The 10,000-nt window shown below is 34.4% G+C and overlaps 1 protein-coding gene across 1 annotated transcript in view; it reads right to left on the reverse strand.

The window, feature by feature from the left end:
- The window catches only part of LOC144965887 (fibrocystin-L-like), a 122,191-nt gene that overhangs the window by 44,454 nt on the left and 67,737 nt on the right, over nucleotides 1-10,000 (reverse strand). Inside the window, exons 40-48 of the mRNA XM_078901714.1 lie at nucleotides 9,928-10,000; nucleotides 9,056-9,218; nucleotides 7,606-7,762; nucleotides 6,753-6,909; nucleotides 5,893-5,972; nucleotides 5,136-5,265; nucleotides 3,560-3,711; nucleotides 2,281-2,497; nucleotides 1,535-1,641 (exon numbers count right to left, since the gene is read on the reverse strand). The exon at nucleotides 9,928-10,000 is cut by the window's right edge and continues 71 nt beyond it. Of these exons, the coding sequence (XP_078757840.1) occupies nucleotides 1,535-1,641; nucleotides 2,281-2,497; nucleotides 3,560-3,711; nucleotides 5,136-5,265; nucleotides 5,893-5,972; nucleotides 6,753-6,909; nucleotides 7,606-7,762; nucleotides 9,056-9,218; nucleotides 9,928-10,000 (1,236 nt within the window). The remainder of the gene's footprint in view (nucleotides 1-1,534; nucleotides 1,642-2,280; nucleotides 2,498-3,559; nucleotides 3,712-5,135; nucleotides 5,266-5,892; nucleotides 5,973-6,752; nucleotides 6,910-7,605; nucleotides 7,763-9,055; nucleotides 9,219-9,927) is intronic.

The following is a 10,000-nucleotide window of genomic DNA, read 5'->3' on the forward strand; positions in this document are numbered from 1 at the left end:
AGCATTTTCCAAAGATTTAACCATGCGCCACTCAGAGTGGGATTCGAACTCTGGACCTTTCAATCTGAAGGCGTGTTATACCATTTGACTAAATAGCCGCATAAAAACAACCTTAATAACCATATAGATAAATAATTCTATTTTTCAAAACAAAATTTACTTTCTGTCATGAATGAATTGCTCTTATATTATGTTTGAATTTTTTTTTTCTGTTCTGCTTCAGTCTCAGCTCTTGAATATTTCATACATTCACGAATCAGTATTTATGCACAAGACCAACAACAAAACCATTGGTTAGAAATTTGAGACTAGCGGAAATCCTTCTTGTTTCTAATTGGGAACTTAAAAAAAAAATTGAGCTTTTATATAGCGCAATATCCACTAAACGTGCTTTTAGTGCTTTACAAAGGGCCCCTGACCAACAGCAATACATAACATATAGAACAAGACATGAGCATGTTATTCGATATTACAATTTTTTTCCAACAGAGACAACGCTGTTAATAGCCAGGTACTCATTTTACGCATGAGTACGGTGAGAGACTAAGAGTAAAGAGTCTTTTCCAAGGACTCAACTATGCATTGAGCAGGGCTTGAACCCAGGACCTTCTGATCCAAAAGCGAGTGTCATACCACAAAACCACATAGCCGCAATACTTTTTTAAAAAATACAGTCTAGCCTGCTCATATCGAGCAATTGACATCGTTTTAGGTAAGATAATAAATTATATTTTGCATTTTCAAAGGAATATACCAGACAGTGATGTCACATTGAATAAGGATGAAGACAGTATAAAGTCTATTCTCGTTGTTTAAGCTTTGACAATAATCATAATGCAATGGATAACTGAGGGGGTAGTGTGGCTCAGCGGTACAGTCTTTGCTTCGTACCCAAAAGGTACCGAGTTCGATCATCCACTGCTGCGCCTTGAGCAAGTCACCTCGCCCTAGCTCAATTTGCGGCGTTGCACTGCTGCTGACGCCTGGATTATTCCAGTCTTCCCTTGGAATAGACCCTTGAGATAAATTTTCCCAATGGGATGAATAAAGGGAATTTATTTTTTTTTTAAATAATATAAATCGATTTCATTAAATGTGATCCATCATCCCAATATGGTACTATGTCAGGCTGAACCAGATTCTGAAAAATCTAATTTACAGTGGAATCCTGATAGAGCAAACACCTCCGAACCAGAAAGAGTGGTTGACTTTAAGCAAGATTGACTTTGTACAGTAACAATGGAAAACACTTAGATAAAGAACAGAAAAGTTGGTACCAACAAGAAGTGCTGACTATTAGCAGAAGTTGATTTTAAGAGTGTTTCATTGTATAGTAAAAACAGTCATAGTTTGTGGAATTTTGGAATTAAATATTTTAAGGACTTCAGTCTCTTGTCTCTATGGAGTGTATCAATTCAAGTGAAATTTCATAGTTTTGGCGTTTGAGTAAATTTTAGGTATCTGGTCACTCCCAACATAATACTTGGCAGAGGCGGTGAGTCACATCTTAAGAAATTTTAAAATTAAGACCAACCTGTGTATCCTTTTCTTGTTGATGAATCAAAATTTGGACGCCATATTGGTCTGAACCCATTTCTTCCCCGAAACGTCCTTGGAAACAGCTCTGAACATCAAACTGACCTAAAGAAGTGGTACACAAGAATAATTGGTCAATATTCTGTTATTACTTCATTTCAAAATATAAAGAAACAAATCTTAATTTATTTTTTTTCTACGTCATAACTAAGTTACAGAAAAGAGGTTTGATTTAACTCAACATGAACATATTTGCAGGTCTGACATCCGAAAGCAATTATGGCCTTGATTTAACACTGTTGTAATGGAGCCCATAACAATTTGGGTTATCAGACCTGCAAATAGGTACAGGTTGATTTTAATCCAACATGACATCCCATCTTTTAATCTATAAAAAATATCAGAGATCTGACCCAGGATTTTATTGCTCTATTGGTAAAATAAATTTTTTTAAAAACCAAAAAAAATCCACGCAAAACTTGAGCATTTCTATAACGCTATATCGACTAAGAGAGAGAGAGAGAGAGAGAGAGAGAGAGAGAGAGAGAGAGAGAGAGAGAGAGAGAGAGAGAGAGAGAGAGTAAGAGAGAGAGAGAGAAAGAGAGAGAGAGAAAGAGAGAGAGAGAGAGAGAGTAAGAGAGAGAGAGAGAGAGAGAGAGAGAGAGAGAGAAAGAAAGGCAGAGGGAGAGAGAGTCTTCCTACTTGGGTTTGGAAAGGGATGAAATGAGTAGACACAATACTAACCAGGTTTGAATACATCAGGACAGGCCTCAATTTTATGATCGAATTCAACGTTACGATTGCCTCTGATCAAAACGTTTCTTGTCAGCAGACCAACCTCAGCTCTAAACTCCACAGTACGAGTTCCAAAAGTGGCCGTCTTTGAGATGTGTTCATATTTCAGAGGTTCTGTCAAACTCAGTTGTTTTTTATCAGCACTAATAGATTTGATCTTCTTGACCTGAGAAAAGAAAAAAACACATTTTAATTTACTAGTTTTGATAAGATAGAATTAATCAAAAATATATAAATATAAATACATTCCTGCAAACATGAAAAGACATTTATACATAACATATAAATTGCTTTATTGCAATTGAAAACATAAAGTGTTTCTAAGAATTGAAGTTAACAGTTAAGCTCGTATGTTTAACACAAGAAACTGAAAATCGCGAAATGGTTCAACATTTTTTTGTTTTCTATTATTCAATTGTTTAATTAATGAAATAAAAGTGAGCCAACCAAATATCGCTCAATAAAAAATATGTAATTCGAATTATTTTCACATTCAATGCAGTTTTTCCTCAAAGTAATATAAGAAGCACAATTACATTATCTTAACAAGACTCCAGTTCATCTCCTCAATAATAATAATAATAATAATAATAATAATAATAATAATAATAATAATAATAATAATAATAATAATAATAATAATAATAATAATAATAATAATAATAATAATAATGCATTGGTTTTCCTTCCTTTGCGTTGATTTTTCTCCCTTCATTTTGACAAGATCATAAACTTTTAGTGATAATTCCCTTATAGTTTGCTACCATTGTAATATGTGTGACCCATCGTACCAATCTAGTATTGTGTGGGAATGAACTAACTGAAGACAATTGAATTTAAAGCCAAAATGATAATTTACCTGCTTTTTTTGTTTTGGATTTCTGTTTCATTCTGAAACTGTATTAAATATCTTAAATAAAAAGAATCTAAATTTAACCCAAGTCAATGTGTACTTGATTGCAGGTTTGATAACCCAGATTGTTATGGTCTCGTTGGTGTAATGGAAATATTCTCAAACCTACGCAAAATTGTGCCCATTACAACAATGTTAAATCAGGCTCATAATTGCGTTCGGTTATCAGACCTGCTAATTTTTGCACCTCGCCACAAGTCATTATCCCAATATAATACCATTTTGAGACGATTAGTCACATATTGGCTATCTTAGTCTTAGCCTCAAATTTCAAAGGGTTTCAACCCAACATATAGACGAAAACTAAGCATTTACCTCGGATTCCCCTTGACTAAGTCTGTCTCCAGTGGTGGCAATGACAATCTCATCCCCGACATTCCAGTTGACTGCTTTTACGAGGTTGATGGTGTCATGACCAGCAGCAGCCGTGGCACTGAGATGTGTCCAGGGTACTGGAATGTGTCGACCTGTGGATGGAAGGATAAATCGAGAATTGATATTCAAAACCTGCAAGATCTCTTATGAATTGGTTTGAATAATTAAAAAAAAAAAAAAAAACAACAACAATAACTCTGCTACTTGTGACCCCGCATCTCAAAACAGTATTTTGTCAGAATGGTCCTGTTGTGTGGCCATGTGGTCTTGTGGTATGACACTAGCTTTCGGATGGGAAGGTCCTGGGTTTGAGCCTCGCTCAGCGCATAGACCTTTTACTCACATTCTCTCACCATACTCAGATGTAAAATGAGTACCTAGCCTTTTACAGCGTTGTCTCTGTCCGAAAACATTGTAATATTGCCTAACAGGCGTCATGTCATGTCCTACATCTTAAGCGTGGTTGTTGGCCAGAGACCCCTTGTAAAGTGCTGTGAGCACATTTAGTAGATATTGCGCTATATAAATAAAAGCTCAATTTTAAAATTTAAAATAAAATTGTTGCACAAGAATTTTAAAAAGAAAATTTAAAAAAAACGATTGAGGGAGAGGAGGAAGGAAAGGGAAAATGAAAAAAACATGTTCATGAGTATGATGATTAGGAGGAAGCGTTCGAGAAGGAATTAGGGCATATGGAGGAGGAGGAAAAGAAGGAGGAGAAGAAGTAGTATTAGCGGTAGTAGTAAAAGATGAAGAAGAAGAAGTAGTAGTTGTAGAAGAAGAAGAAGAAGAAGAAGAAGAAGAAGAAGAAGAAGAAGAAGAAGAAGAAGAAGAAGAAGAAGAAGAAGAAGAAGAAGAAGAAGAAGAAGAAGGAGAAGAAGGAGAAGAAGAAGAAGAAGAAGAAGAAGAAGAAGAAGAAGAAGAAGAAGAAGAAGAAGAAGAAGAAGAAGAAGAAGAAGAAGAAGAAGAAGAAGAAGAAGAAGAAGAAGAAGAAGAAGAAGAAGAAGAAGAAGAAGAAGAAGAAGAAGAAGAAGAAGAAGAAGAAGAAGAAGAAGAAGAAGAAGAAGAAACAGGACAATGCTGTTAATGGCCAAGTACTCATTTAATACCTGAGGATACTGAGAGAGTGTGAGTAAAGAGCCTTTTCCAAAGACTCAACTATGCGCTGAGCAAGGCTCAAACTCAGGACCTTCCGATCCAAAAGTGAGTGTCATACCACAAGACCAAATAGCCGCACAAACCAAACACAAAATATTTTATTCTGACTCAAATGAAAAAGCAACAAAGACATTCTATACATAATATTGCTCAGCAAAATAAGCTCTATAAAACAGTGTCAAGTGATCATAGTTTTAATGAAAATCTTTCTTTGAAAAAGAAAATTGTTGGATGCATCGTGACAAAAGTGACGATTTTCGTATGGTTGGTAAGGAAAGGGTTAGATTTAAATGAAATATCATATCCCTGTATTGTTAAATCAATGGTACTGGTGATAGATATATAATAAAAGTATTACCGTGGAATTCAAGCCTGCCCTCACGAAGTCCTATACCCTTGGCACCATACACAGGTAATTCCGTGGACCTGACATGGCCATGCATAGTAATGATTGCCTTGTTCTCAAATGGTTTTGCCTCTGTACCGATCTGGCATCATTTTAAGTGAAAAATTGAACCAAATCAAAATCTTTTAGACTTTTAACATAATGTTATAGTGTATTGGATGAAAAAAAAAAGATTGAATCAAAAAAAGTTTTTAAAAAGAAAGAATGAATTTAGACATGATTTCATTCTTGTGTATACTGGAATAATCTTATTGTTATGGCCCCCCGTTATTCTTGTTGCTAGCTTTATGTTTCTTGGTAAATCAATCAAAATATTTTGGTGGAAACAAGATTTGATGAGCTGGAAGATCGTGAGAAGTTATTTGTTATGCGCCTTACAACTCTCCTTTGAACCTAAACGTTTTATATCTTGTTGGAAGTGGAGACCCCACACGACATTGGCATATTCTACAATATGTTTAGCAAGTGTTCTGCTGCAGTGCACTTGTGTTTGTTTAAAATACATCTTAATTTTGAGTATTTGCGACCCATTTCCTAAATCTGGTATTCTGTAAGAATGAAGCAGATGTAGAAAAGTGAATTTAACGTAAAAAATAAAAAGAATGAAGCACATATACTTGTCTTAGTTTCATTTTTTGATTAAAGATTAGATTATTGCATTTTAGATCACCCTAATAAAATACTAGTTTATAAATTCACATCAATATACCTCTAAGATTCCTCCATCTGTAATCAAGATGCTTTCAGCTTGTAGCTCTATATCCTTCTCGTCAAATACCAGGTGACCTCCTGAAATCAGAAAAGAGAGTTAAATAGGAAACGTGTGTTAAGTTGTGCGATGTTTGACATAATCAAATTTTAATGCAAGTTTGATTATTACATCACCTTTAAAATTTCCAAGCAACAAGCACCTACCTTTGTCACATCCATGAGCAATTTGCTTGTAGGTATCATAGAAATAATCCCAATTAAAATATCACAAAAAAGGACATTGTTTTTTTTAACACAAACGGTGTTTTTTTTAACACAAACGGTTACAGGCTTTCTTCGCGTTGATGGGGTATTGTCGTCTTTAACTTAATAGACAAATGACAAAAATATTTCAGTTCTCTCTGAATGATTGAGAGGAGACTTAGCAGGTTTTCAAAGTCACCCCTTCAAATTATCCTGGGATATTACCATTTTGAGATGATGGTATTAATTTTCTTTAAAACTTTGAGTTTTTATATAGTGCAATATTCACTAAACGTGCCCAAGGTGCTTTGCAAAGGGTCCCTAGCCAACAGCAACGCGTCACATGGAGGACAAGACATGACGCCTGTTAAGCAATATTACAATTTTTTCCTACAGAGATACAACGCTGGCAACGGCCAAGTACTCATTTTACACCTGAGTATGGAGAAAGAATGCGAATAAAGATCCTTTTCCAAGAACTCAACAATGCGCCACTCAGAGCAGGGTTCAAACCCAGGACCTTCCGATCCAAAGGCGAGTGACATAGCACAAGACCACATAGCCGCACAATATATAGAATACGAGGGTTAAAACTGGTTTACAACTATATCTTACCTTGGATGAGTAACATTTTCAAGACTGGAGTATTCATGTCCAGCAATACCTTCTTTCCTTTAGGAATTTGGGCAAGGACTCCCTTCCCTGGAGGAGCCATTCCTCCCCACGTAAATGGACTGGACCAGACGTCGATGTATTCAAAGCCAGCGTTTACCTGAACAATTATTGGTGGGAATAAGAATATAAAATAATTAAAAGTGAACATTTTGTAAAGGGCATTTCCACAGATTTACCATGCTCAATGTGCTTCCCATTTATTTCCTCAAAATGCCATATTGGGCCACATTTCCATTTCATACAGGATGCTCACGAAGTTACTGGAAGCATGTTTGAAATTCTAATAGATACATAATGCAAGATGCTCATTAAGCATTATTTTACCATTGAACGCTGGCATTAGGCATACTATTATATTGCACAGATAAGAGAGCAGCCATTATATGAAGGGAAAGAAGCAACTTCAGTACCAACAATATCTTGACGTATGAAGGAATTTATGATCTTCAATTCTGCATGCATAAAAGGCACATTGACTATCTAGGTGTGACATAAATCTACTAGAATTCTAAAAAAGCAAGAACAGACCTGCCAACTTGAACATTTAAATCTTAGTTATTTTTAGGAGATAAAAATTGCAGTCGGTATAGTTAATTTTAAAAATCAACGCATTACCTTCACAAAGTATTAAATAACACATTCTTTAAATTATATAGTCATTTTAAATAAGTTTCAATGACTCAGATATGCTCATGAAGTTCTGAAATTGAAAGCAAAATTTCGTAATTCTACGAAGTTTTCGCAATAGAATGCAGGTCTGCAAGAGTGTTAGAATCTTAAATTATTGCCTTACCTTTTCAGCCACCCCGGAATCGGGTTTATAAACTTCCACCTCTGTTATGACAGCGTGTGAATAATTCCCAGTTCTGCATGTGATTTTTGTGTCAATGAGAGTGACAAGCACGCATGTTGATCCAGCTATGGTGACGAAGATGTCCCCCTTGCTTATTCTTTATATGTATATATATAAGGAAATAAGAATAAAGATGCATATAAAAGTTTAAGCGTGATCGTTTATATAAGGAAATATCCCCTAAACATGCTCAAAACCCATTCGAAAGGGGGTTCCTAGCCAACAGGACGAGACATGACGCTTCAAAGTCAATATTTCTTTTCTTTTTTTTTATGCAAAAGAGACCAAACTGTTAAGGGCCATGTATTAATTTTATTACGCGAGTATAGTGAGAGAATGTGAGTAAAGGACATTTTCCAATGAATCAACTTTGTGCTGCTAAGAACAAGACTTGAACACTAAACCAACCGGTAAGATTTTTAAAGTAGAATTTGCACTTTAGACATTCCAATTTAATATTTTTCCCAGAGGACACATAAATGTTAAAATGAATAGTTAAGTAAAATATGAAGAGGTTTTCATTAAAACCCCTTCTATAAAAATTGTCAATTTCAAAAAGCTACAACTCAGCTAACTTTCATGAAATAAACAACAGACTGTAAGGAATAGGGAAGAAAAGTCGTGACGTCACATCATCTACTTTCCCGGCTCCGTAATCCTAAGAAGTGTGTATGTAACCAGTACTTCAAAGGACTAATAATGAATATGCCATATATTGAATTATAATGTGGCATAACTAGTTTAGTAGCAGAATGTATAGGCAGATTCTTAGGATTAAGGGGCGTAAAAGAGCGAAGATGGATAATCTTTATTGACGACCAGAATATATTTAGACTAGAAAATAATTTGCCATCGCTCTGAAACCAGAAGATCAATTACACAAGGTATGTATCCAGTCCCAAGAAAGAATAGTTTTACAATTCCAATGAGATTGGAACGAGGTTTTGACATCACTATTTTGTTCCCCATAGTCAACTCTTTTACACAATACCAATTACTCAATTTCCATAAAATGCGAGATGTGGGCCATCTCCTGACAGCAAATCACTTCTTCAAGTCAATGTCAATTTCAATGCAATTCAATTTTTTTTATGTCGGATCATGTTGCATGATTACTCAGGGTACATAGGAGTAAAAGCAAACAAAGATAAGATTGTATTTAAAAAATGTTATATCTTTATAATCTTTTCGCGACATTTAAACTATTAAGATATAAATACATCTATAAACAGAACAAAACTTTTTTTTTTAACATAACATTTACTTATTTTCTCCCATTTCTGACCCACTTTACTAATTGAAAATTTGATCTCTTTGTTTAAAATATGGAAATTAAAATCTTAAGCACCACGTAAAATAAGCATTTGGTTGACATGGTATGATAACTCACCCAAACTTGGTTCCAGTGATAGTAAGAAGAGTTCCTCCACCTGTTCCTCCTCGTTTGGGACTGACCCCTGTCACCGTTGAAGCAAGAGCGGAATTGTACGTGTAGGCTGCAGCCTTAGAGCTTTTAACGCCTCTCACTTCAGCCTCAACATCACAGGGTCCAGCTAAAACCAACGCCAACCAAGATTATTATTATTATTATTATTATTATTATTATTATTATTATTATTATTATTACTATTATTATTATTATTATTATTATTATTATTATCGTTATTATTATTATTATTATTATTATTATTATTATTATTATTATTATTATTATTATTATTATTATTATTATTATTATCATTATTATCATTATTATTATTATCATCATCATCATCATCATCATCATCATATTATTATTATTGTTATTATTATTATTATCATCATCATCATCATGAAAAAGAAGAAGAAGAAGAAGAAGAAGAAGAAGAATACCGACGACAACAATAATAAAAATGATAATGATGATGATGATGATGATGATGATGATGATGATGATGATGATGATGATGATGATGATGATGTGGTTGTTGAAGATGATGATGATGATGATGATGATGATGATGATGATGATGATGATGATGATGACGATGATGAGGATAATGATGATGATGATGATGATGATGATGAAGATGATGATGATGATGATGATGATGATGATGATGATGATGATGATGATGACGACGATGATGAGGATAATGATGATGACCATGATGAGGATGATGATGAAAGAATAATAAAAGTCAAATATGTACTGATGACCAAAGTTTTCTTCCTTAATATGAACATCATAATTTTCTTGAATAAGTTCTTCCAACAACCTACCTTCGTGTGCCGCTGTTCTACACACATAACTAGATGCAGTAGCAGACACTTCCTTACAAACTTTTCCACAGAT

The sequence above is a fragment of the Berghia stephanieae genome, chromosome 2 (assembly GCF_034508935.2).
Source record: "Berghia stephanieae isolate SIO BIC M18660-M18661 chromosome 2, UCSD_Bste_1.3, whole genome shotgun sequence".
In the NCBI taxonomy this organism is placed as follows: Eukaryota; Metazoa; Mollusca; class Gastropoda; order Nudibranchia; family Aeolidiidae; genus Berghia; species Berghia stephanieae.